The following is a 27,349-nucleotide window of genomic DNA, read 5'->3' as shown; positions in this document are numbered from 1 at the left end:
GATGTAGTGCTGTACTGCCTGGAGAACGGGGTGTGTGACGTCAATCACCGTGACAACGCGGGCTACTGTGCGCTGCACGAGGCATGTGCACGTGGCTGGCTTGCTATCACTCAGCACCTGCTGGAGCACGGTGCCGACGTCAACTGTAGCGCCCAGGAAGGCACCAGGTAGACACACACACACACACTTAAGCATGGACACTCACTTTCTCTCTCACTAACACACAGGCCAGACATATGGACATGGACAATTGCCTTCCAAGGCTCTGTACATAACGCCAGCGTGTGTGGCGTGTCCCTCCCCCCCAGGCCCCTCCATGACGCGGTGGAGAATGACCATCTGGACGTGGTCCGTCTGCTGCTGTCCTACGGAGCTGACCCAACCCTGGCTACGTACTCTGGCCGCAGCCTCCTCCGCATGACACACTCCCACGGCATGGAGGGATTCCTCTCTGGTAAGACTGCTTTAGAGATGGTGTGTGTGTGTGTTCCTCATCTGTGGGGGACACAGTATCATCCTCGGGAGTTGCACCGCGTTACCCCACTATCAGGTTACTTAGCAACAGCTGCAGAGGGGTCGTCCTCTATGGGCTGGCCCTTGTGAGCGGTGCAGTGAGGGGGAGAGAGGTTGCCTGACGACTCAAACAGAATACTTCCACTGTTCTATGTTCACTACATACTTCAGTCTGAGACTGCCGTCAGGGAGGTCGTTGGTGGGGACGTCAGGGAGGTCGTTGGTGGGGACGTCAGGGAGGTTGTTGGTGGGGACGTCAGGGAGGTCGTTGGTGGGGACGTCAGGGAGGTTGTTGGTGGGGACGTCAGGGAGGTCGTTGGTGGGGACGTCAGGGAGGTCGTTGGTGGGTGCCGTCAGGGAGGTCGTTGGTGGGTGCCGTCAGGGAGGTCGTTGGTGGGGACGTCAGGGAGGTTGTTGGTGGGGACGTCAGGGAGGTCGTTGGTGGGTGCCGTCAGGGAGGTCGTTGGTGGGTGCCGTCAGGGAGGTCGTTGGTGGGGACGTCAGGGAGGTCGTTGGTGGGGACGTCAGGGAGGTTGTTGGTGGGTGCCGTCAGGGAGGTCGTTGGTGGGTGCCGTCAGGGAGGTTGTTGGTGGGGACGTCAGGGAGGTTGTTGGTGGGGACGTCAGGGAGGTTGTTGGTGGGTGCCGTCAGGGAGGTCGTTGGTGGGGACGTCAGGGAGGTTGTTGGTGGGTGCCGTCAGGGAGGTCGTTGGTGGGTGCCGTCAGGGAGGTCGTTGGTGGGGACGTCAGGGAGGTCGTTGGTGGGGACGTCAGGGAGGTCGTTGGTGGGGACGTCAGGGAGGTCGTTGGTGGGGACGTCAGGGAGGTCGTTGGTGGGGACGTCAGGGAGGTCGTTGGTGGGTGCCGTCAGGGAGGTCGTTGGTGGGTGCCGTCAGGGAGGTCGTTGGTGGGGACGTCAGGGAGGTTGTTGGTGGGGACGTCAGGGAGGTCGTTGGTGGGTGCCGTCAGGGAGGTCGTTGGTGGGTGCCGTCAGGGAGGTCGTTGGTGGGTGCCGTCAGGGAGGTCGTTGGTGGGTGCCGTCAGGGAGGTTGTTGGTGGGGACGTCAGGGAGGTCGTTGGTGGGGACGTCAGGGAGGTCGTTGGTGGGGACGTCAAAACAAAGTCACAGGGGATTGGATCAATGACGAACTTTCAAAACACGGCTTTGCCTACGTGTGTTCTGGCTCTGGCCCAACACAGTGGTTTCTGGGGGCCAGGACAGGGAACTGACGGCCTCATTACACACACACAGACACACACACACACGCCCAGGCACCACACAGTTTAAATGGATGGTGAAGAGATATACCAAGGGGAAGTAGAGGACAGCGTTCCATTGAGTGCTTGAGAGAACCGCAGTGAGCTAGCATCCCTCTCTCTCTCTCTCTTCCTCCCTCCCTCTCTTCCTCTCTCTCTCTCTCTTCCTCCCTCCATCCGTTCTCTATTTCAGGGCATTATTAATCAGCCCTGCTCTGGTGCGTGCACACACACACACACACACACACACACACACACACACACACACACACACACTTTCCTCCTCTTATACACACTCCAACAGCGATTGCCAAACGGTGCCTAGTTCACTCCACTCACCTAACCTGATCTGTGCTTCCCAGAGAGAGAGAGAAAACGCACAACAAATCCAATTCATTTAGGCAAAAGGGGGGATTAGAATTTCCCCCTTCAGTTCAATTCCACAGTGGCCCACACTGCTGCTTCAGCTCCAGCCCTCTCTGCCTCTCTCCACTCACTAATCCTCAAGTGTTGATGAGTTGATACTATTTTACATAAACCTGCCCACTAGGAGCACCCCAGAACCCACTAGGAGCACTCCCTCCCTCCTTGTCCTCTCCTCCCTCCCTCCCTGTCTTCTCCTCCCTCTCTTCCCTCTGGCCTTTCTGCCCGTCCTCCCTCCCTGGACTCTCCTCTCTCCCTGGATTCTCCTCTCTCTCTTCCCTCCCTGGACTCTCCTCTCTCTCTTCCCTCCCTGGACTCTCCTCTCTCTCTTCCCTCCCTGGACTCTCCTCTCTCTCTTCCCTCTCTGGACTCTCCTCTCTCTCTTCACTCCCTGGACTCTCTTTTCTCTCTTCCTTCCCCTGGACTCTCCTCTCTCTCTTCCCTCTCTGGACTCTCCTTTCTCTCTTCCTTCCTCTGGACTCTCCTTTCTCTCTTCCATCCCTGGACTCTCCTCTCTCTCTTCCCTCCCTGGACTCTCCTCTATCTCTTCCCTCTCTGGACTCTCCTCTCCTCTCTTCCCTCTCTGGACTCTCCTCTCTCTCTTCCCTCTCTGGACTCTCCTCTCTCTCTTTCCTCTCTGGACTCTCCTCTCTCTCTCTCTGGACTCTCCTCTCTCTCTTCCCTCTCTGGACTCTCCTCTCGCTCTTCCCTCTCTTGACTCTCTTCTCTCTCTTCCCTCCCTGGACTCTCCTCTCTCTCTTCCCTCTCTGGACTCTCCTCTCTCTCTTCCCTCTCTTGATTCTCCTCTCTCTCTTCCCTCCCTGGACGCTCCTCTCTCTCTCTTACCTCCCTGGACTCTCCTCTCTCTCTTCCCTCTCTGGACTCTCCTCTCTCTCATCCCTCTCTGGACTCTCCTCTCTCTCTTCACTCCCTGGACTCTCCTTTCTATCTTCCCTCCCTGGACTCTCCTCTCTCTCTTCCTTCCCTGGACTCTCCTCTCTCTCTTCCCTCTCTGGACTCTCCTCTCTCTCTTCCCTCCCTGGACTCTCCTCTCTCTCTTCCCTCTCTGGACTCTCCTCTCTCTCATCCCTCCCTGGACTCTCCTCTCTCTCTTCCCTCCCTGGACTCTCCTCTCTCTTCCCTCTCTGGACTCTCCTTTCTCTCTTCCCTCCCTGGACTCTCCTTTCTCTCTTCCCTCCCTGGACTCTCCTCTCTCTCTTCCTTCCTCTGGACTCTCCTCTCTCTTCCCTCTCTGGACTCTCCTCTCGCTCTTCCCTCGCTGGACTCTCCTCTCTCTCTTCCCTCTCTGGACTCTCCTCTCTCTCTTCCCTCTCTGGACTCTCCTCTCGCTCTTCCCTCCCTGGACTCTCCTCTCTCTCTTCCCTCTCTGGACTCTCCTCTCTCTCTTCCCTCTCTGGACTCTCCTCTCTCTCTTCCCTCCCTGGACTCTCCTCTCTCTCTTCCCTCCCTGGACGCTCCTCTCTCTCTTACCTCCCTGGACTCTCTTCTCTCTCTTCCCTCTCTGGACTCTCCTCTCTCTCTTCCCTCCCTGGACTCTCCTCTCTCTCTTCCCTCCCTGGACTCTCCTCTCTCTCTTCCCTCCCTGGACTCTCCTCTCTCTCATCCCTCCCTGGACTCTCCTCTCTCTCTTCCCTCCCTGGACTCTCCTTTCTCTCTTCCCTCCCTGGACTCTCCTCTCTCTCTTCCTTCCTCTGGACTCTCCTCTCTCTTCCCTCTCTGGACTCTCCTCTCGCTCTTCCCTCCCTGGACTCTCCTCTCTCTCTTCCTTCTCTGGACTCTCCTCTCTCTCTTCCCTCTCTGGACTCTCCTCTCGCTCTTCCCTCTCTTGACTCTCTTCTCTCTCTTCCCTCCCTGGACTCTCCTCTCTCTCTTCCCTCTCTTGATTCTCCTCTCTCTCTTAACTCCCTGGACTGTCCTCTCTCTCTTCCCTCTCTGGACTCTCCTCTCTCTCTTCCCTCTCTGGACTCTCCTCTCTCTCTTCCCTCTCTGGACTCTCCTCTCTCTTTTCCCTCTCTGGACTCTCCTCTCTCTCTTCCCTCTCTGGACTCTCCTCTCGCTCTTCCCTCTCTTGACTCTCTTCTCTCTCTTCCCTCCCTGGACCCTCCTCTCTCTCTTCCCTCTCTGGACTCTCCTCTCTCTCTTCCCTCTCTTGATTCTCTTCTCTCTCTTCCCTCCCTGGACGCTCCTCTCTCTCTTACCTCCCTGGACTCTCCTCTCTCTCTTCCCTCTCTGGACTCTCCTCTCTCTCATCCCTCTCTGGACTCTCCTCTCTCTCTTCACTCCCTGGACTCTCCTTTCTATCTTCCCTCCCTGGACTCTCCTCTCTCTCTTCCTTCCCTGGACTCTCCTCTCTCTCTTCCCTCTCTGGACTCTCCTCTCTCTCTTCCCTCCCTGGACTCTCCTCTCTCTCTTCCCTCTCTGGACTCTCCTCTCTCTCTTCCCTCCCTGGACGCTCCTCTCTCTCTTACCTCCCTGGACTCTCCTCTCTCTCTTCCCTCTCTGGACTCTCCTCTCTCTCTTCCCTCTCTGGACTCTCCTCTCTCTCTTCCCTCCCTGGACTCTCCTCTCTCTCTTCCCTCCCTGGACGCTCCTCTCTCTCTTACCTCCCTGGACTCTCCTCTCTCTCTTCCCTCCCTGGACTCTCCTCTCTCTCTTCCCTCTCTGGACTCTCCTCTCTCTCTTCCCTCCCTGGACGCTCCTCTCTCTCTTACCTCCCTGGACTCTCCTCTCTCTCTTCCCTCTCTGGACTCTCCTCTCTCTCTTCCCTCTCTGGACTCTCCTCTCTCTCTTCCCTCTCTGGACTCTCCTTTCTCTCTTCCCTCCCTGGACTCTCCTTTCTCTCTTCCCTCCCTGGACTCTCCTCTCTCTCATCCCTCCCTGGACTCTCCTCTCTCTCTTCCCTCCCTGGACTCTCCTCTCTCTTCCCTCTCTGGACTCTCCTTTCTCTCTTCCCTCCCTGGACTCTCCTTTCTCTCTTCCCTCCCTGGACTCTCCTCTCTCTCTTCCTTCCTCTGGACTCTCCTCTCTCTTCCCTCTCTGGACTCTCCTCTCGCTCTTCCCTCCCTGGACTCTCCTCTCTCTCTTCCCTCTCTGGACTCTCCTCTCTCTCTTCCCTCTCTGGACTCTCCTCTCGCTCTTCCCTCTCTTGACTCTCTTCTCTCTCTTCCCTCCCTGGACTCTCCTCTCTCTCTTCCCTCTCTTGATTCTCCTCTCTCTCTTAACTCCCTGGACTGTCCTCTCTCTCTTCCCTCTCTGGACTCTCCTCTCTCTCTTCCCTCTCTGGACTCTCCTCTCTCTCTTCCCTCCCTGGACTCTCCTCTCTCTCTTCCCTCTCTGGACTCTCCTCTCTCTCTTCCCTCTCTGGACTCTCCTCTCTCTCTTCCCTCCCTGGACTCTCCTCTCTCTCTTCCCTCTCTGGACTCTCCTCTCTCTTCCCTCCCTGAACGCTCCTCTCTCTCTTACCTCCCTGGACTCTCCTCTCTCTTCCCTCTCTGGACTCTCCTTTCTCTCTTCCCTCCCTGGACTCTCCTTTCTCTCTTCCCTCCCTGGACTCTCCTCTCTCTCTTCCTTCCTCTGGACTCTCCTCTCTCTTCCCTCTCTGGACTCTCCTCTCTCTCTTCCCTCCCTGGACTCTCCTTTCTCTCTTCCCTCCCTGGACTCTCCTCTCTCTCTTCCTTCCCTGGACTCTCCTCTCTCTCTTCCCTCTCTGGACTCTCCTCTCTCTCTTCCCTCCCTGGACTCTCCTCTCTCTCTTCCCTCTCTGGACTCTCCTCTCTCTTCCCTCCCTGAACTCTCCTCTCTCTCTTACCTCCCTGGACTCTCCTCTCTCTTCCCTCTCTGGACTCTCCTTTCTCTCTTCCCTCCCTGGACTCTCCTTTCTCTCTTCCCTCCCTGGACTCTCCTCTCTCTCTTCCTTCCTCTGGACTCTCCTCTCTCTTCCCTCTCTGGACTCTCCTCTCTCTCTTCCCTCCCTGGACTCTCCTCTCTCTCTTCCCTCTCTGGACTCTCCTCTCTCTCTTCCCTCTCTGGACTCTCCTCTCTCTCTTCCCTCTCTGGACTCTCCTCTCTCTCTTCCCTCTCTGGACTCTCCTCTCGCTCTTCCCTCTCTTGACTCTCTTCTCTCTCTTCCCTCCCTGGACTCTCCTCTCTCTCTTCCCTCTCTGGACTCTCCTCTCTCTCTTCCCTCTCTTGATTCTCCTCTCTCTCTTCCCTCCCTGGACGCTCCTCTCTCTCTTCCCTCTCTTGATTCTCCTCTCTCTCTTCCCTCCCTGGACGCTCCTCTCTCTCTTACCTCCCTGGGCTCTCCTCTCTCTCTTCCCTCTCTGGACTCTCCTCTCCTCTCTCTTCCCTCTCTGGACTTTCCTTTCTCTCTTCCCTCCCTGGACTCTCCTTTCTCTCTTCCCTCCCTGGACTCTCCTCTCTCTCTTCCTTCCTCTGGACTCTCCTCTCTCTTCCCTCTCTGGACTCTCCTATCTCCCTTCCCTCACTGGACTCCCCTCTCTATCTTCCTTCCTCTGGACTCTCCTCTCTCTCTCGTCCCTCTCTGGACTCTCCTCTCTCTCTTCCCTCCCTGGACTCTCCTCTCTCTCTTCCCTCTCTTCCCTCCTCTGTCTCTTCACTCCCTGGACTCTCCTTTCTCTCTTCCTTCCTCTGGACTCTCCTCTCTCTCTTCCTGGACTCTCCTCTCTCTCTTCCCTCCCTGGACTCTCCTCCAACTCTTCCCTCTCTGGACTCTCCTCTCTCTCTTCCCTCTCTGGACTCTCCTCTCTCTCTTCCCTCTCTGGACTCTCCTCTCTCTCTTCCCTCTCTGGACTCTCCTCTCTCTCTTTCCTCTCTGGACTCTCCTCTCTCTCTTTCCTCTCTGGACGCTCCTCTCTCTCTTACCTCCCTGGACTCTCCTCTCTCTCTTCCCTCTCTGGACTCTGCTCTCTCTCATCCCTCTCTGGACTCTCCTCTCTCTCTTCACTCCCTGGACTCTCCTTTCTCTCTTCCCTCCCTGGGTTCTCCTCTCTCTCTTCCTTCCCTGGACTCTCCTCTCTCTCTTCCCTCTCTGGACTCTCCTCTCTCTCTTCCCTCCCTGGACTCTCCTCTCTCTCATCCCTCCCTGGACTCTCCTCTCTCTCTTCCCTCCCTGGACTCTCCTCTCTCTCTTCCTTCCTCTGGACTCTCCTCTCTCTTCCCTCTCTGGACTCTCCTATCTCCCTTCCCTCCCTGGACTCCCCTCTCTCTCTTCCTTCCTCTGGACTCTCCTCTCTCTCTCGTCCCTCTCTGGACTCTCCTCTCTCTCTTACCTCCCTGGACTCTCCTCTCTCTCTTCCCTCTCTTCCCTCCTCTGTCTCTTCACTCCCTGGACTCTCCTTTCTCTCTTCCTTCCTCTGGACTCTCCTCTCTCTCTTCCCTCCCTGGACTCTCCTTTCTCTCTTCCTTCCTCTGGACTCTCCTTTCTCTCTTCCATCCCTGGACTGTCCTCTCTCTTCCCTCCCTGGACTCTCCTCTCTCTCTTCCCTCTCTGGACTCTCCTCTCTCTCTTCCCTCTCTGGACTCTCCTCTCTCTCGTTCCTCTCTGGACTCTCCTCTCTCTCTTTCCTCTCTGGACTCTCCTCTCTCTCTTCCCTCTCTTGATTCTCATCTCTCTCTTCCCTCCCTGGACTCTCCTCTCTCTCTTCCCTCCCTGGACTCTCCTCTCTCTCTTCCCTCTCTGGACTCTCCTCTCTCTCTTCCCTCTCTGGACTCTCCTCTCTCTCTTCCCTCTCTGGACTCTCCTCTCTCTCTTCCCTCCCTGGACTCTCCTCTCTCTCTTCCCTCTCTGGACTCTCCTCACTCTCTTCCCTCTCTGGACTCTCCACTCTCTCTTCCCTCTCTGGACTCTCCTCTCTCTCTTCCCTCCCTGGACTCTCCTCTCTCTCTTCCCTCCCTGGACTCTCTTCTCTCTCTTCCCTCCCTGGACTCTCCTCTCTCTCTTCCCTCTCTGGACTCTCCTCTCTCTTTCTGGACTCTCCTCTCTCTCTCTGGACTCTCCTCTCTCTCTCTGGACTCTCCTCTCTCTCTCTGGACTCTCCTCTCTCTCTTCCCTCCCTGGACTCTCCTCTCTCTCTCTGGACTCTCCTCTCTCTCTCTGGACTCTCCTCTCTCTCTCTTCCCTCTCTGGACTCTCCTCTCGCTCTTCCCTCCCTGGACTCCCCTCTCTCTCTTCCTTCCTCTGGACTCTCCTCTCTCTCTTCCCTCCCTGGACTCTCCTTTCTCTCTTCCTTCCTCTGGACTCTCCTTTCTCTCTTCCATCCCTGGACTGTCCTCTCTCTCTTCCCTCCCTGGACTCTCCTCTCTATCTTCCTTCCTCTGGACTCTCCTCTCTCTCTTCCCTCCCTGGACTCTCCTCTCTCTCTTCCCTCCCTGGACTCTCCTCTCTCTCATTCCTCCCTGGACTCTCCTCTCTCTCTTCCCTCCCTGGACTCTCCTCTCTCTTCCCTCTCTGGACTCTCCTTTCTCTCTTCCCTCACTGGACTCTCCTTTCTCTCTTTCCTCCCTGGACTCTCCTCTCTCTCTTCCTTCCTCTGGACTCTCCTCTCTCTTCCCTCTCTGGACTCTTCTATCTCCCTTCCCTCCCTGGACTCCCCTCTCTCTCTTCCTTCCTCTGCACTCTTCTCTCTCTCTCTGGACTCTCCTCTCTCTCTTCCCTCTTTTGATTCTCCTCTCTCTCTTCCCTCCCTGGACTCTCCTCTCTCTCTCTTGACTCTCCTCTCTCTCTTCCCTCCCTGGACTCTACTCTCTCTCTCTGGACTCTCCTCTCTCTCTTCCCTCTCTGGACTCCCCTCTCTCTCTTCCCTCCCTGGACTCTCCTCTCTCTCTCTGGACTCTCCTCTCTCCCTTCCCTCTCTGGACTCTCCTCTCTCTCTTCCCTCCCTGGACTCTCCTCTCTCTCTTCCCTCCCTGGACTCTCCTGTCTCTCTTCCCTCCCTGGACTCTCCTCTCTCTCTTCCCTCCCTGGACTCTCCTCTCTCTCTCTGGACTCTCCTCTCTCTCTTCCCTCTCTGGACTCTCCTCTCTCTCTTCCCTCCCTGGACTCTCCTCTCTCTCTTCCCTCTCTGGACTCTCCTCTCGCTCTTCCCTCTCTGGACTCTCCTCTCTCTCTTCCCTCCCTCTATTCTCCTCTCTCTCTTCCCTCCCTGGACTCTCCTCTCTCTCTTCCCTCTCTGGACTCTCCTCTCTCTCTTCCCTCCCTGGACTCTCCTCTCTCTCTTCCCTCTCTGGACTCTCCTCTCTCTCTTCCCTCTCTGGACTCTCCACTCTCTCTTCCCTCTCTGGACTCTCCTCTCTCTCTTCCCTCCCTGGACTCTCCTCTCTCTCTTCCCTCCCTGGACTCTCCTCTCGCTCTTCCCTCTCTGTACTCTCCTCTCTCTCTCTGGACTCTCCTCTCTCTCTCTCTGGACTATCCTCTCTCTCTCTGGACTCTCCTCTCTCCCCTCCCTGGACTCTCCTCTCTCTCTCTGGACTCTCCTCTCTCTCTCTGGACTCTCCTCTCTCTCTTCCCTCTCTGGACTCTCCTCTCTCTCTTCCCTCCCTGGACTCTCCTCTCTCTCTTCCCTCTCTGGACTCTCCTTTCTCTCTTCCCTCTCTGGATTCTCCTCTCTCTCTTCCCTCCCTGGACTCTCCTCTCTCTCTTCCCTCCCTGGACTCTCCTCTCTCTCATCCCTCCCTGGACTCTCCTCTCTCTCTTCCCTCCCTGGACTCTCCTCTCTCTTCCCTCTCTGGACTCTCCTTTCTCTCTTCCCTCCCTGGACTCTCCTTTCTCTCTTCCCTCCCTGGACTCTCCTCTCTCTCTTCCTTCCTCTGGACTCTCCTCTCTCTTCCCTCTTTGGACTCTCCTCTCTCTCTTCCCTCCCTGGACTCTCCTCTCTCTCTTCCCTCTCTGGACTCTCCTCTCTCTCTTCCCTCTCTGGACTCTCCTCTCTCTCTTCCCTCTCTGGACTCTCCTCTCTCTCTTCCCTCTCTGGACTCTCCTCTCGCTCTTCCCTCTCTTGACTCTCTTCTCTCTCTTCCCTCGCTGGACTCTCCTCTCTCTCTTCCCTCCCTGGACGCTCCTCTCTCTCTTCCCTCTCTTGATTCTCCTCTCTCTCTTCCCTCCCTGGACGCTCCTCTCTCTCTTACCTCCCTGGGCTCTCCTCTCTCTCTTCCCTCTCTGGACTCTCCTCTCCTCTCTCTTCCCTCTCTGGACTCTCCTTTCTCTCTTCCCTCCCTGGACTCTCCTTTCTCTCTTCCCTCCCTGGACTCTCCTCTCTCTCTTCCTTCCTCTGGACTCTCCTCTCTCTTCCCTCTCTGGACTCTCCTATCTCCCTTCCCTCACTGGACTCCCCTCTCTCTCTTCCTTCCTCTGGACTCTCCTCTCTCTCTCGTCCCTCTCTGGACTCTCCTATCTCTCTTCCCTCCCTGGACTCTCCTCTCTCTCTTCCCTCTCTTCCCTCCTCTGTCTCTTCACTCCCTGGACTCTCCTTTCTCTCTTCCTTCCTCTGGACTCTCCTCTCTCTCTTCCCTCCCTGGACTCTCCTTTCTCTCTTCCTTCCTCTGGACTCTCCTTTCTCTCTTCCATCCCTGGACTCTCCTCTCTCTCTTCCCTCCCTGGACTCTCCTCCAACTCTTCCCTCTCTGGACTCTCCTCTCTCTCTTCCCTCTCTGGACTCTCCTCTCTCTCTTCCCTCTCTGAACTCTCCTCTCTCTCTTCCCTCTCTGGACTCTCCTCTTTCTCTTTCCTCTCTGGACGCTCCTCTCTCTCATCCCTCTCTGGACTCTCCTCTCTCTCTTCACTCCCTGGACTCTCCTTTCTCTCTTCCCTCCCTGGGTTCTCCTCTCTCTCTTTCCTCTCTGGACTCTCCTCTCTCTCTTCCCTCCCTGGACTCTCCTCTCTCTCATCCCTCTCTGGACTCTCCTCTCTCTCTTCACTCCCTTGACTCTCCTTTCTCTCTTCCCTCCCTGGGTTCTCCTCTCTCTCTTCCTTCCCTGGACTCTCCTCTCTCTCTTCCCTCTCTGGACTCTCCTCTCTCTCTTCCCTCCCTGGACTCTCCTCTCTCTCATCCCTCCCTGGACACTCCTCTCTCTCTTCCCTCCCTGGACTCTCCTCTCTCTCTTCCTTCCTCTGGACTCTCCTCTCTCTTCCCTCTCTGGACTCTCCTATCTCCCTTCCCTCCCTGGACTCCCCTCTCTCTCTTCCTTCCTCTGGACTCTCCTCTCTCTCTCGTCCCTCTCTGGACTCTCCTCTCTCTCTTCCCTCCCTGGACTCTCCTCTCTCTCTTCCCTCTCTTCCCTCCTCTGTCTCTTCACTCCCTGGACTCTCCTTTCTCTCTTCCTTCCTCTGGACTCTCCTCTCTCTCTTCCCTCCCTGGACTCTCCTTTCTCTCTTCCTTCCTCTGGACTCTCCTTTCTCTCTTCCTTCCCTGGACTGTCCTCTCTCTTCCCTCCCTGGACTCTCCTCTCTCTCTTCCCTCTCTGGACTTTCCTCTCTCTCTTCCCTCTCTGGACTCTCCTCTCTCTCTTCCCTCTCTGGACTCTCCTCTCTCTCTTTCCTCTCTGGACTCTCCTCTCTCTCTTTCCTCTCTGGACTCTCCTCTCTCTCTTCCCTCTCTTGACTCTCATCTCTCTCTTCCCTCCCTGGACTCTCCTCTCTCTCTTCCCTCCCTGGACTCTCCTCTCTCTCTTCCCTCTCTGGACTCTCCTCTCTCTCTTCCCTCTCTGGACTCCGCACTCTCTCTTCCCTCTCTGGACTCTCCTCTCTCTCTTCCCTCCCTGGACTCTCCTCTCTCTCTTCCCTCCCTGTACTCTCCTCTCTCGCTTCCCTCCCTGGACTCTCCTCTCTCTCTTTCCTCTCTGGACTCTCCTCTCTCTTTCTGGACTCTCCTCTCTCTCTCTGGACTCTCCTCTCTCTCTCTGGACTCTCCTCTCTCTCTCTGGACTCTCCTCTCTCTCTTCCCTCCCTGGACTCTCCTCTCTCTCTCTGGACTCTCCTCTCTCTCTCTGGACTCTCCTCTCTCTCTCTTCCCTCTCTGGACTCTCCTCTCGCTCTTCCCTCCCTGGACTCCCCTCTCTCTCTTCCTTCCTCTGGACTCTCCTCTCTCTCTTCCCTCCCTGGACTCTCCTTTCTCTCTTCCTTCCTCTGGACTCTCCTTTCTCTCTTCCATCCCTGGACTGTCCTCTCTCTCTTCCCTCCCTGGACTCTCCTCTCTATCTTCCTTCCTCTGGACTCTCCTCTCTCTCTTCCCTCCCTGGACTCTCCTCTCTCTCTTCCCTCCCTGGACTCTCCTCTCTCTCATTCCTCCCTGGACTCTCCTCTCTCTCTTCCCTCCCTGGACTCTCCTCTCTCTTCCCTCTCTGGACTCTCCTTTCTATCTTCCCTCCCTGGACTCTCCTTTCTCTCTTCCCTCCCTGGACTCTCCTCTCTCTTCCCTCTCTGGACTCTCCTATCTCCCTTCCCTCCCTGGACTCCCCTCTCTCTCTTCCTTCCTCTGCACTCTCCTCTCTCTCTCGTCCCTCTCTGGACTCTCCTCTCTCTCGTCCCTCCCTGGACTCTCCTCTCTCTCTTCCCTCCCTGGACTCTCCTCTCTCTCGGCCCTCTCTTCCCTCCTCTGTCTCTTCACTCCCTGGACTCTCCTTTCTCTCTTCCTTCCTCTGGACTCTCCTCTCTCTCTTCCCTCCCTGGACTCTCCTTTCTCTCTTCCCTCTCTGGACTCTCCTCTCTCTCTTCCCTCTCTGGACTCTCCTCTCTCTCTTCCCTCCCTGGACTCTCCTCTCTCTCTTCCCTCTCTGGACTCTCCTCTCTCTCTTCCCTCTCTGGACTCTCCACTCTCTCTTCCGTCTCTGGACTCTCCTCTCTCTCTTCCCTCCCTGGACTCTCCTCTCTCTCTTCCCTCCCTGGACTCTCCTCTCTCTCTTCCCTCTCTGGACTCTCCTCTCTCTCTTCCCTCTCTGGACTCTCCTCTCTCTCTTCCCTCTCTGGACTCTCCTCTCTCTCTTCCCTCCCTGGACTCTCCTCTCTCTCTTCCCTCCCTGGACTCTCCTCTCTCTCTTCCCTCTCTGGACTCTCCTTTCTCTCTTCCCTCTCTTGATTCTCCTCTCTCTCTTCCCTCCCTGGACTCTCCTCTCTCTCTTCCCTCTCTGGACTCTCCTCTCTCTCTTCCCTCTCTGGACTCTCCTCTCTCTCTTCCCTCTCTGGACTCTCCTCTCGCTCTTCCCTCCCTGGACTCTCCTCTCTCTCTTCCCTCTCTGGACTCTCCTTTCTCTCTTCCCTCTCTTGATTCTCCTCTCTCTTTTCCCTTCCTGGACTCTCTTCTCTCTCTCTCTGGACTCTCCTCTCTCTCTTCCCTCTCTTGATTCTCCTCTCTCTCTTCCCTCCCTGGACTCTCCTCTCTCTCTCTGGACTCTCCTCTCTCTCTTCCCCCTCTGGACTCTCCTCTCTCTCTTCCCTCCCTGGACTCTCCTATCGCTCTTCCCTCCCTTCTCTCCTCTCTCGCTTCCCTCTCTTGACTCTCCTCTCTCTCTTCCCTCCCTGGACTCTACTCTCTCTCTCTTGACTCTCCTCTCTCTCTTCCTTCTCTGGACTCTCCTCTCTCTCTTCCCTCCCTGGACTCTCCTCTCTCTCTTCCCTCTCTGGACTCTCCTCTCTCTCTCTTTGGTCTCTCCTCTCTCTTCCCTCTCTGGACTCTCCTCTCTCTCTTCCCTCTCTGGACTCTCCTCTCTCTCTCTTTGGACTCTCCTCTCTCTTCCCTCTCTGGACTCTCCTCTCTCTCTTCCCTCCCTGGACTCTCCGCTCTCTCTCTTTGGACTCTCCTCTCTCTTCCCTCTCTGGACTCTCCTCTCTCTCTTCCCTCTCTGGACTCTCCTTTCTATCTTCCCTCCTTGGACTCTCTTCCCTCCCTGGACTCTCTCTCCCTTCCTGGACTCTCTCTCCCACTCAGGCCTTCCCTCCCTGGCCTCTGGGACTTCTACAGGGATTCTCTGGGATTTTGTTTCCTAATCCTGTTATTTGCGAGGTAGATCTCTCGTTCCCGAATGCCTTGGATTGAGCAGGGAAACAAAACAACAGCTGAAATAGCCGTGTGTTTCCGTGTCTGTGTGGAGCTGGAAGTATGGTGGTGATGTAACACAGAGGCGGTGTGTGTCGGTAGAGAGACGTATCTCCATTGACACACACACACACACACACACACACACTGCCCTGAGCGCTGAGTGCTGCAATATCGTGACCCACATTATCCAGGGAGAGCAGAGAGCCGGGGGCAGAAGGAGGGGTGGACGGGGGTAGCAATCAGAGCCCAGCACCTCTCTTTTCTTCTCTTCTCTGCTCTCCCTCGCTCCCTCTCTCCCTCCGCTCTCCTCCCCTAATCACCACTTCCCACTTAGCATTTAAAACGGCTGCTTCCCCCGCAAACCACAGAGCAGCACGGCCACAGAGCAGCACGGCCACAGAGCAGCACGGCCACAGAGCCAGCCTGTCATTTAGAGCTATGGGGAGCACAGTGCTCAGCTATACCCTGCTGACACACACACACACACACTGCAGAGAGGCATATATACAAGCCAGCACTAACAAATGAATACACTCAGTGGTGTTACAGGGTAATAGCCTCTTCATCCTTCCTTCCGTGCTCTCGTTCCCTTCCTCTCTCCGTCTCAACTCCCAGGCTTTGTGTAAGACCACGTTAGAGACACGGCAAGCGCAAGGAAGCTAGAAACAGTGAGTGTGTGAAATAGAGAGAGTGAGTACGACTAAAAGACAGATGGAGGGAGCGTGAAGAGAGAGAGAGAGAATGAAATATAGAGGGGGGGTTAGTGTGACAGAGAGAACTGGAACGAGGCTGAGCAAGCATGAAGGAGCTAGAGAGAGAATGAAAGATGGAGCGAGAGGAAGTAGAGAGAGAGGGAGAGAAAGAAGGGGGGCGTGGTAAATCGGCAGGTTTGTCTGGATGTGCTGCCTGCCAGTCTGATTTCCACCTCCTCCCCCAATGTGTTCCCTCTCCCTGGGAGCTCTAATCAGCAGCTAGCACAACACACACTTTCTTACTTTCCTTCGCCTCGTTCTTTCTCTCTCCTTCTCTCCCTTTTCCATCTAATACTTTCTCTCTCTCTACCACTCTCTCCTTTCCCTCTCTGCCTCTCTCTCTCCTTTCCCTCTCTGCCTCTCTCTCCTTTCCCTCTCTGCCTCTCTCTCCTTTCCCTCTCTGCCTCTCTCTCTCCTTTCCCTCTCTGCCTCTCTCTCTCCTTTCCCTCTCTGCCTCTCTCTCTCCTTTCCCTCTCTGCCTCTCTCTCTCCTTTCCCTCTCTGCCTCTCTCTCTCATTTCCCTCTCTGCCTCTCTCTCTCCTTTCCCTCTCTGCCTCTCTCTCTCCTTTCCCTCTCTGCCTCTCTCTCCTTTCCCTCTCTGCCTCTCTAACTCCTTTCCCTCTCTGCCTCTCTCTCTCATTTCCCTCTGCCTCTCTCTCTCCTTTCCCTCTCTGCCTCTCTCTCTCCTTTCCCTCTCTGCCTCTCTCTCCTTTCCCTCTCTCTCTTTCTCTGTCGTTCCGTGGGTTTTTTAATGAGGCTTAACTGCTGAATCCCTGAATGGCTGTAGCTGGCACACCACTCCCTTGCTGCCTCTGGCACTGCCACACTACCCACCCAACGCCAAGCCCCCGCACAGCTGCCCCCGCTCCCACACCGGCTCCCTGTGCGCAAGCACACACACACAAACACGCACACACACACAGAATGCAAACATAGTGACCTGCTGTCCAAGCAGCCGGAGCCGTTTTTAAATGAACACTCGGTGGAGTGAACACCCGGTGATTTAAGTGTGTGTCTGTGTGAGAGCGTGCATGGCTCCCTAGCGGCTTTGAAGGCTCCCGAGTGGAATCTGATTAGAGATGCATGTCTGACACACACTGCCGTCCTCCGCCTGTTCCACCATGAGGCAGAGTGAACAGGGAGGGCGGGGGGCCAGGGTGGGGGGCGGGGGGGCAGGGTGGGGGGTGGGGGGCCAGGTTGGGGGGCAGGGGACAGGTTGGGGGGCTGGGGCCAGGGCGGGGGGGCCGGGGTGGGGGGCAAGGGCGTGGGGGCCAGGGTGGGGGGCGTGGGGGGCAGGGCTGGGGGCCAGGGTGGGGGGCCGTGTCTGTACCGTGTCTCTCTCTCTCTCTGCTCTGTCCCTGTTTATAGCTGTACCGTGTCTCTCTCTGCTCTGTCCCTGTTTATATCTGTATCGTGTCTCTCTCTCTCTGCTCTGTCCCTGTTTATAGCTGTACCGTGTCTCTCTCTCTCTCTGCTCTGTCTCTGTTTATAGCTGTACCGTGTCTCTCTCTGCTCTGTCCCTGTTTAGAGCTGTACCGTGTCTCTCTCTGCTCTGTCCCTGTTTATAGCTGTACCGTGTCTCTCTCTCTCTGGTCTGTCTCTGTTTATAGCTGTACCGTGTCTCTCTCTCTCTGCTCTGTCCCTGTTTATAGCTGTACCGTGTCTCTCTCTCTCTGCTCTGTCCCTGTTTATAGCTGTACCGTGTCTCTCTCTGCTCTGTCCCTGTTTATAGCTGTACCGTGTCTCTCTCTCTCTGCTCTGTCTCTGTTTATAGCTGTACCGTGTCTCTCTCTGCACTGTCCCTGTTTATAGCTGTACCGTGTCTCTCTCTGCTCTGTCCCTGTTTATAGCTGTACCGTGTCTCTCTCTCTCTGCTCTGTCCCTGTTTATAGCTGTACCGTGTCTCTCTCTGCTCTGTCCCTGTTTATAGCTGTACCGTGTCTCTCTCTCTCTGCTCTGTCCCTGTTTATAGCTGTACCGTGTCTCTCTCTCTCTGCTCTGTCCCTGTTTATAGCTGTACCGTGTCTCTCTCTGCTCTGTCCCTGTTTATAGCTGTACCGTGTCTCTCTCTCTCTGCTCTGTCTCTGTTTATAGCTGTACCGTGTCTCTCTCTGCACTGTCCCTGTTTATAGCTGTACCGTGTCTCTCTCTGCTCTGTCCCTGTTTATAGCTGTACCGTGTCTCTCTCTCTCTGCTCTGTCCCTGTTTATAGCTGTACCGTGTCTCTCTCTCTGTCCCTGCTCTGTCCCTGTTTATAGCTGTACCGTGTCTCTCTCTCTCTGCTCTGTCCCTGTTTATAGCTGTACCGTGTCTCTCTCTCTCTGCTCTGACCCTGTTTATAGCTGTACCGTGTCTCTCTCTCTGCTCTGTCCCTGTTTATAGCTGTACCGTGTCTCTCTCTGTTTATAGCTGTACTGCTCTGTCCCTGTTTATAGCTGTACCGTGTCTCTCTCTGCTCTGTCCCTGTTTATAGCTGTACCGTGTCTCTCTCTCTCTGCTCTGTCTCTGTTTATAGCTGTACCGTGTCTCTCTCTGCTCTGTCCCTGTTTATAGCTGTACCGTGTCTCTCTCTGCTCTGTCCCTGTTTATAGCTGTACCGTGTCTCTCTCTCTCTGGTCTGTCTCTGTTTATAGCTGTACCGTGTCTCTCTCTCTCTGCTCTGTCCCTGTTTATAGCTGTACCGTGTCTCTCTCTCTCTGCTCTGTCCCTGTTTATAGCTGTACCGTGTCTCTCTCTGCTCTGTCCCTGTTTATAGCTGTACCGTGTCTCTCTCTGCTCTGTCCCTGTTTATAGCTGTACCGTGTCTCTCTCTCTCTACTCTGTCCCTGTTTATAGCTGTACCGTGTCTCTATCTGCTCTGTCTCTGTTTATAGCTGTACCGTGTCTCTCTCTCTCTGGTCTGTCCCTGTTTATAGCTGTACCGTGTCTCTCTCTCTCTGCTCTGTCTCTGTTTATAGCTGTACCGTATGTCTCTCTCTCTGCTCTGTCCCTGTTTATAGCTGTACCGTGTCTCTCTCTGCTCTGTCCCTGTTTATAGCTGTACCGTGTCTCTCTCTCTCTGCTCTGTCCCTGTTTATAGCTGTACCGTGTCTCTCTCTCTCTGCTCTGTCCCTGTTTATAGCTGTACTGTGTTTCTCTCTGCTCTGTCCCTGTTTATAGCTGTACCGTGTCTCTCTCTGCTCTGTCCCTGTTTATAGCTGTACCGTGTCTCTCTCTGCTCTGTCCCTGTTTATAGCTGTACCGTGTCTCTCTCTGCTCTGTCCCTGTTTATAGCTGTACTGTGTCTCTCTCTGCTCTGTCCCTGTTTATAGCTGTACCGTGTCTCTCTGCTCTGTCCCTGTTTATAGCTGTACCGTCTCTCTCTCTGCTCTGTCTCTGTTTATAGCTGTACCGTGTCTCTCTCTCTCTGCTCTGTCCCTGTTTATAGCTGTACCGTGTCTCTCTCTCTGCTCTGTCTCTGTTTATAGCTGTACCGTGTCTCTCTCTCTCTCTGCTCTGTCTCTGTTTATAGCTGTACCGTGTCTCTCTCTGCTCTGTCCCTGTTTATAGCTGTACTGTGTCTCTCTCTGCTCTGTCCCTGTTTATAGCTGTACTGTCTCTCTCTCTGCTCTGTCCCTGTTTATAGCTGTACCGTGTCTCTCTCTCTGCTCTGTCTCTGTTTATAGCTGTACCGTGTCTCTCTCTGCTCTGTCTCTGTTTATAGCTGTACCGTGTCTCTCTCTGCTCTGTCTCTGTTTATAGCTGTACCGTGTCTCTCTCTGCTCTGTCCCTGTTTATAGCTGTACCGTGTCTCTCTGCTCTGTCCCTGTTTATAGCTGTACTGTGTCTCTCTCTGCTCTGTCCCTGTTTATAGCTGTACCGTGTCTCTCTGCTCTGTCTCTGTTTATAGCTGTACTGTGTCTCTCTCTGCTCTGTCCCTGTTTATAGCTGTACCGTGTCTCTCTCTCTCTGTCTCTGTTTATAGCTGTACCGTGTCTCTCTCTCTCTGTCCCTGTTTATAGCTGTACTGTGTCTCTGTCTCTCTAGAGTATTTTTCCGACCTGAAGGGGCGTGAAGACACTGACGAAGGCATCTACTGGGAGTTTTACGGCAGCGCCGTGTGTGGTGAGTACACACACACACACACACACACACACACACACACACACACACACACACACACACACACACACACAATCTCTGTGGGAGTCTTCTCGGAGGATACCAGCATTGATTCAGAAGGACAACATCAGAAAAAGAGAACAGTGGCTTCTCTTGTATCCGATAGATTTCCCCTCCCAGCTACGGAGCGAGCTACGCTTTTGTGCCTACCTCACCTCCTGCCTCCCTACTCTCCTGCCTACCTACTCTCCTGCCTATCTCCCCTCCTGCCTCCCTACTCTCCTGCCTCCCTACTCTCCTGCCTCCCTTCTCTCCTGCTTACCGCCCCTCCTGCCTCCCTACTCTCCTGCCTACCTCCCCTCCTGCCTCCCTACTCTCCTGCCTACCTCCCTACTCTCCTCCCTCCCTACTCTCCTGCCTACCTCCCTACTCTCCTCCCTCCCTACTCTCCTGCCTACCTACTCTCCTGCCTACCTCCCCTCCTGCCTCCCTACTCTCCTGCCTACCTCCCCTCCTGCCTCCCTACTCTCCTGCCTACCTCCCCTCCTGCCTCCCTACCCTCCTGCCTACCTCCCCTCCTGCCTCCCTACTCTCCTGCCTCCCTACCCTCCTGCCTACCTCCCCTCCTGCCTCCCTACTCTCCTGCCTCCCTACTCTCCTGCCTCCCTACTCTCCTGCCTACTTCCCCTCCTGCCTCCCTACTCTCCTGCCTCCCTACTCTCCTGCCTCCCTACTCTCCTGCCTCCCTACTCTCCTGCCTACCTCCCCTCCTGCCTCCCTACTCTCCTGCCTCCCTACTCTCCTGCCTACCTCCCCTCCTGCCTCCCTACTCTCCTGCCTCCCTACTCTCCTGCCTCCCTACTCTCCTGCCTCCCTACTCTCCTGCCTCCCTACACTCCTGCCTCCCTACTCTCCTGCCTCCCTACTCTCCTGCCTCCCTACTCTCCTGCCTACCTCCCCTCCTGCCTCCCTACCCTCCTACCTACCTCCCCTCCTGCCTCCATACTCTCCTGCCTCCAAACCACAAGTTTCTCCCATGTATTGCTTACGATCAATATTGATGGCCCATGTGGAAATCCAACTTGCAACCTTCGCATTGCCGACACCCACCATGCTCCCAACAACTGAGATATGTGGATCTCAATGCCATGCAGAAAGGTCCCCGGTTTTAACTAGTGATGCTATGGAGGTTTGAGCTCCAAAGAGCGAGAGAGAGGGGGGGGGGCTATTACAGAATGGGCCCCACTCCAGCTGTTAGGAAAGCAAATTCCCTCATTTCCCACTCCCTCTATCCTCCTCTCTCCACTCCCTCTATCCTCCTCTCTCCACTCCCTCTATCCTCCTCTCTCCACTCCCCCTATCCTCCTCTCTCTACTCCCGCTATCCTCCTCTCTCCAATCCCTCTATCCTCCTCTCTCCACTCCCCCTATCCTCCTCTCTCACTCCCCCTATCCTCCTCTCTCACTCCCTCTATCCTCTCTCCACTCTCTCTATCCTCCTCTCTCACTCCCTCTCTCCTCCACTCCCTCATCCTCCACTCCCTCTATCCCCTCCACTCCCTCTATCCTCTCCACTCCCTCTATCCTCTCCACTCCCACTATCCTCTCCACTCCCTCTATCCTCTCTCCACTCCCTCTATCCTCTCTCCACTCCCTCTATCCTCTCTCCACTCCCTCTATCCTCTCCACTCCCTCTATCCTCTCCACTCCCTCTATCCTCTCTCCACTCCCTCTATCCTCTCTCCACTCCCTCATCCTCCTCTCTCCACTCTCTCATCCTCCTCTCTCCACTCCCTCATCATCCTCTCTCCACTCCCTCATCCTCCTCTCTGCACTCCCTCATCCTCCACTCTCCACTCCCTCTATCATCCCCTCTCCACTGCCTCTATCCTCCCCTCTCCTCTCCACTCCCTCTATCCTCCCCTCTCCACTGCCTCTATCCTCCCCTCTCCACTCCCTCTTTTCTCCCCTCTCCGCTATCCTCCTCTCTCCACTCCCACTATCCTCCTCTCTCCACTCCCACTATCCTCCTCTCTCCACTCTCTCTATCCTCCTCTCTCACTCCCTCTATCCTCCTCTCTCACTCCCCCTATCCTCCTCTCCCACTCCCTCTATCCTCCTCTCTCCACTCCCTCTATCCTCCTCTCTCCACTCCCGCTATCCTCCTCTCTCCACTCCCGCTATCCTCCTCTCTCCACTCCCTCTATCCTCTCAACTCCCTCTATCCTCCTCTCTCCACTCCCTCTATCCTCCTCTCTCCACTCCCTCTATCCTCCTCTCTCCACTCCCTCTATCCTCTCAACTCCCTCTATCCTCCTCTCTCCACTCCCTCTATCCTCCTCTCTCCACTCCCTCTATCCTCCTCTCTCCACTCCCTCTATCCTCTCAACTCCCTCTATCCTCCTCTCTCCACTCCCTCTATCCTCTCTCCAGTCCTGGAATCACAGGAATGTGAGGCATGAGGGTCTATTAAAGACCCACGACAAACTACCAATTAATCCCCCTCTCCCTCCTCCTCTGCTCACTCCCTCCTTTCCTCCCCTCATCCCCTCCCTTTCTCCAAATTGTGAAATGTCCCTCACACCACAGCCGCCCCCCCGTGTTAGAACAGCAGGGAGAGGTTGGACTTCCAGCTGGAGAGGCCAGAGAACTGTATTACATTCCTGCATCATATTACAAACAGAAGTTGAAGGTCATAATTCATCTTTCTCTGTGATTTGAGTGTCACCGGTGACAACTTTGTAGAAATTCTTCAAGGTCGTTTCAAATGTTGCCTAATGGACAACGCTAATATTTCATCCCCTCTTCCCGCAAGAAAACAGTCATATTACATGCTAATACCACCCCTAGTCCTGTGAAGGCAGAAGTGGATGAAGTGGGGGTGGACGGCTGCTAGGATCTCTCCATACCTGCATTATTCAACACACTGATGCACACACACCCTGCGGTCGGTTCGGTGGGCTGAGTGGAGCTGGGCGCCCCAGGGCAACACCTGGCTGCTTCATGCTATCATTGGAGGGAGGGGGGGGGGGGGGGCCAGCCAGCCAGCAGTACAATGCTCTGACTGTGCCTGTTTGACGAGGCTGACCTTATCTGCCACAGGCATTTATCTCCAGCTTAACCCTGGCTGTGTGTGTTGTGGGGGGTGATGCAGGTGTAGACAGTCATGTGTGTTTCATTTGGAATGTGCCCACCTGTTTGAGTTCTGCAACCTGACCTGTGTAGTACTCACCTGTCATCGCCACTGATGCAGAATAGTGTTGTAACAGTGTGTTTGGTCATCTCTACAGAATAGTGTTGTAACTGTGTGTGTGTGTGTGTGTGTGTGTGTGTGTGTGTGTGTGTGTGTGTTGCAGAGTCAGGTGAGGACCCAGCAGCCTATGACATCCTGGCTAACCCCCCAGGCCCAGGAGAGGAGGAGGAGGAGGACTCGAGGCAGGGCTTTGAGTTTGAGTTCTCTGACCGACCCCTCCTGCCCTGCTACAACATTCAGCTCTCCCTCTCACAGGGGTAAGTGTCTGTGTGTCATTAAAGGCCCCAGAAATAACATTTTTCCTTCCGGTTCTGACTACAGTTTTGAATCGGTTTCTGTCCTGCAGTAAGCAAAATAATGAGCTTTAGTCTGTCCACCTGTGACCACCCATTACATTACAGTATTGTCACGGTTACCCAGCCACATTATAACAGTGTTGTTGTTCTCACCAGTAACCCTACACTTCACTGCATGTTGGGTTCCCTCCATCCATCCGTCCCTCCTCTCCCCCTATCCAGTGTGTTATTAAAAAGATGAGAGGAGGGATCATTATGATCAGGGTATCGATAAAGTCATTAGTCACACCGACCTGGGGGAGGGAGGGGGGAGGGTCATTAGTCACACCGATCTGGGGGAGGGAGGGGGGAGGGTCATTATGATCAGGGTATCGATAAAGTCATTAGTCACACCGACCTGGGGGAGGAAGGGGGGAGGGTCATTAGTCACACCGATCTGGGGGAGGGAGGGGGAGGGTCATTAGTCACACCGACCTGGGGGAGGAAGGGGGGAGGGTCATTAGTCACACTGATCTGGGGGAGGGAGGGGGAGGGTCATTAGTCACACCGACCTGGGGGAGGGAGGGGGGAGGGTCATTAGTCACACCGATCTGGGGGAGGGAGGTGGGAGGGTCATTAGTCACACCGATCTGGGGGAGGGTCATTAGTCACACCGACCTGGGGGAGGGAGGGGGGGGGGTAATTAGTCACACCGACCTGGGGGAGGGAGGGGGGAGGGTCATTAGTCACACCGATCTGGGGGAGGGAGGGGGGAGGGTCATTAGTCACACCGATCTGGGGGAGGGAGGGGGGAGGGTCATTAGTCACACCGACCTGGCAGAGGGAGGAGGAGGGGGGTGTCATTAACCAGGGGGCTCGCCACAGGAGGAAATGATTAATGTGGAGGGAAGAAGGTAGACTAGTAGAAGCAGAGCTCTTTAATACTGTGGGTTGCTCTGATATGAGGGAGGAGAAACATTAGGGGGTTAGAGAGATGGAGAGGAACAGAGAGGGTGGGTAAAGAGACAGAAAGGAGGTTGGATAGAGGATTTTAGAGAGAACGATTGGAGGATTGATAGGATGGTAGAGAGAGAGAGGAGGTTTGATTGAAGGATGGTAGAGAGAGAGAGAGAGAGAGGAGATTTGATAGGATGGTAGAGAGAGAGAGGAGATTTGATAGGATGGTAGAGAGAGAGAGGAGATTTGATAGGATGGTAGAGAGAGAGAGGAGATTTGATAGGATGGTAGAGAGAGAGAGGAGATTTGATAGGATGGTAGAGAGAGAGAAGATTTGATAGGATGGTAGAGAGGAGATTTGATAGGATGGTAGAGAGGAGATTTGATAGGATGGTAGAGAGGAGATTTGATAGGATGGTAGAGAGGAGATTTGATAGGATGGTAGAGAGGAGATTTGATAGAAGGATGGTAGAGAGAGAGGAGGAGGTTTTTTAGGATGGAGGAGGTTTTTTAGGATGGTAGAGAGATATTTGATAGGAGGATGGTAGAGAGAGAGAGAGGTTTGATAGGATGGTAGAGAGAGAATTGAGATTTGATAGGATGGTAGAGAGAGAGGAGATTTGACAGGATGGTAGAGAGAGAGGAGATTTGACAGGATGGTAGAGAGAGAGAGAGGTTTGATAGGATGGTAGAGAGAGAGAGGTTTGATAGGATGGTAGAGAGAGAGAGGTTTGATAGGATGGTAGAGAGAGAGAGGTTTGATAGGATGGTAGAGAGAGAGATAGAGAGAGGTTTGATAGGATGGTAGAGAGCGAGAGAGAGGTTTGATAGGATGGTAGAGAGAGAGATAGGTTTGGTAGAAGGATGGTAGAGAGAGGATGTTTTTTAGGATGGTAGAGAGAGAGAGAGAGAGGTTTGATAGGATGGTAGAGAGAGAGAGAGATTTGATAGGATGGTAGAGAGAGAGGTTTGGTAGAAGGATGGTAGAGAGAGGAGGTTTTTTAGGATGGTAGAGAGAGAGGAGGTTTGGTAGAAGGATGGTAGAGAGAGGAGGTTTTTTAGGATGGTAAAGAGAGAGGAGGTTTGGTAGAAGGATGGTAGAGAGAGGAGGTTTTTTAGGATGGTAGAGAGAAATATAGAGGAGAAGATGGAGATTGACGCTACGCAGCACGGCAGGCTGCCGTTAGCCGGAGACGTTAGCTAGAGACGTGTGTGAATGCAGACAGCGCTAATTGCCTCCCACACCGTTTTCCTCCCAGCCTCGTCACTCACCCTCTCTTCCTCCCCTCCCTCTCATTCTCTCCCTCTTGGCTGCAGCGCACTGTTCTGTGTAATCTTCAGTCTGAGCACCGCTCTCTCTCTCTATCTCTCAGCGGAGCTCCCCTCCCCCACTCTTTCTTTCGCTCTCGTTCTCTCTCTCCTCGTGTCTCTCTCTCTCGCTCTGCTCTCGTTCTCTCTCCTCTTGTCTCTCTCTCTCCATCTCTCAGCGGAGCTCCCCTCCCCCACTCTTTCTTTCGCTCTCGTTCTCTCTCTCCTCTTGTCTCTCTCTCTCTCTATCTCTCAGCGGAGCTCCCCTCCCCCACTCTTTATTTCGCTCTCGTTCTCTCTCTCCTCGTGTCTCTCTCTCTCGCTCTGCTCTCGTTCTCTCTCCTCTTGTCTCTCTCTCTCCATCTCTCAGCGGAGCTCCCCTCCCCCACTCTTTATTTCGCTCTCGTTCTCTCTCTCCTCTTGTCTCTCTCTCTATCTCTCAGCGGAGCTCCCCTCTCCCACTCTTTCTTTCGCTCTCGTTCTCCCTCTCCTCTTGTCTCTCTCTCTCGTTCTCTCCTCTTGTCTCTCTCTCTCTCCATCTCTCAGCGGAGCTCCCCTCCCCCACTCTTTCTTTCTCTCTCGCTCTGCTCTCGTTCTCTCTCTCCTCTTGTCTCTCTCGCTCTGCTCTCGTTCTCTCTCTCCTCTTGTCTCTCTCTCTCTGCTCTCGTTCTCTCTCTCCTCTTGTCTCTCTCGGCTCACTCTGCTCTTCTGGCTGATGCAGTATTAATGGATCTCCTGGGCTGTGAGGCCGGCCTGCGCTCTCTCTCACTCACACACACACACACACACACACACACACACACACACACACACACACACACGGAGGCTCGGCAGCGCTTGCATTTACACTCCTCTCCCCATTCAGCTGCTCCCCAGCCGCAGCGCTACACAGCTAACCATTTCAAGTGCTATCGATTGAACAGCGCCTGTTGTTCATCACCTACCCGTGTGTGTGTGTGTGAGGGGGGGGGGGGGGGGGTTACACACATCCATTCTCACATAAGGATTATTCACACACCAACTGAATTCACAGAGCGCCCCCAGAAAAGCCTTTGTGTTTATATGTGTGTGACAGATGTTGAAAACCCCAACCACGGTGCTACAGCCCATAATTACAGCTAGTGTTGAAAAGCTGGAGCCACTGGTGTCACATCAGAAGTGTAGAGCCATGCTAACCCGTTCCCTCTCTCTCCTTCTCTCTCTTTAACCCCCTCAGTCCCAGAAACTGGCTGCTCCTATCAGACGTCCTGAAGAGACTCAGAATGTCCTCCAGGGCGTTCAGGGCAGCCTTCGCCCATCTGGAGGTAGCAACCATCGCCGAGGCAGAGTTCTACAAGCAGGCGTCACTGTCGCAGCTCTTCTCGTGCCCCGACGAGCTCGCCGCCTTCCTCCCCGACAGCAAGGAGCTGCTGGACCTGGTTGAGACCAGCTCGGAGCTGGCTGCGCTGCTGGGCTCCTCGCTAGAGTGTTTGGACAGCCGATGGGAGCCCAAAGGGGCCCAGGTCAAAGCTAAAGCCCGCTCGTGACCCTGAGATACACACACAGAGGGTGACTCTCAATAAGATCTACTTTCTCCTGAAGTGGACACTCCTTCACTAGTTCCCACAAATCTGGTGCAGTTATTTGGCTAGTGGTAGTTTTCCACCATGTTTCTTATACCAGTCCTTTCCTTTCAAATCGGTGAAGGGAAGTGAACACTTTGGGAGGAAGGAGAGAGTATTGGGACGTAGCCAACACACACACATGCTCCATGTGTACGTTCCCCTGCCCTGTGAGGACTGGATGTTGAATACTGGACAGTATCCCTTCCAAGAGGAAACAGACCCCAGCGCCACACAAACTGCATTTTTAAAATAAATATATTATATATGTATACATTAACAGCCGATTGAATTTGTTCTATATATATATATGTATGTATGTATATCCATACTGTATATCTGCTGCTTTGGTTGTCATGTTGTGGTCAGGTTGTGGGTTTTGACACTGTTTGGGTTGACTAGGCTAGTGAACAGGTCATTGTTTGACTTTGGATCATGGCAGTGCACTTGATTTGAGCTTTACCGACCCATTGGACTTTGATAGATATATATATAGAGGTGAACTGTGACAAAAAACATTTTAGCACTCATGGCTCATCCCAAAGATTTGGGGATTTTTATTTTCAACATTGTCTAAAAACCTAGCTTTATTTGTCTCTTATTTATGACAATGAGGAATTAAGATATTTGATGTGGGTTTTTTGTAAAATATAAATGTAAAATACTACAAGCCATTTCAATTGAAGAGTGAGATTCATGCTTGAACTTGTAAATAAGATGACCATTTCAGTAACTGTTTTTCTGACTGGGGTGTTTGGTTTGTTTGTTTAGGCAATGTAAGTGTTTAAACTTTGTAATTAAATACACTTATTTGTATTTATATTTTACAAAAAAGTTCAT

General features: G+C 54.3%; 1 protein-coding gene across 1 annotated transcript; it reads left to right on the top strand.

Annotated features, from left to right (window-relative positions):
- Positions 1-27,349, top strand: LOC139397192 (BCL-6 corepressor-like; the record flags this gene model as incomplete). The annotated part of the gene is made up of 5 exons (XM_071144064.1): positions 1-167; positions 309-454; positions 19,042-19,119; positions 22,472-22,625; positions 26,125-27,349. Coding segments are annotated over 5 exons (855 nt in total), but the record flags the coding sequence as incomplete, so codon positions are not given.

This window comes from Oncorhynchus clarkii, unplaced genomic scaffold (assembly GCF_045791955.1).
Source record: "Oncorhynchus clarkii lewisi isolate Uvic-CL-2024 unplaced genomic scaffold, UVic_Ocla_1.0 unplaced_contig_12930_pilon_pilon, whole genome shotgun sequence".
NCBI lineage: Eukaryota > Metazoa > Chordata > Actinopteri > Salmoniformes > Salmonidae > Oncorhynchus > Oncorhynchus clarkii.
The sequence above is the reverse complement of the archived record's forward strand: the minus strand, read 5'-3'. Positions and strand labels throughout refer to the sequence as shown.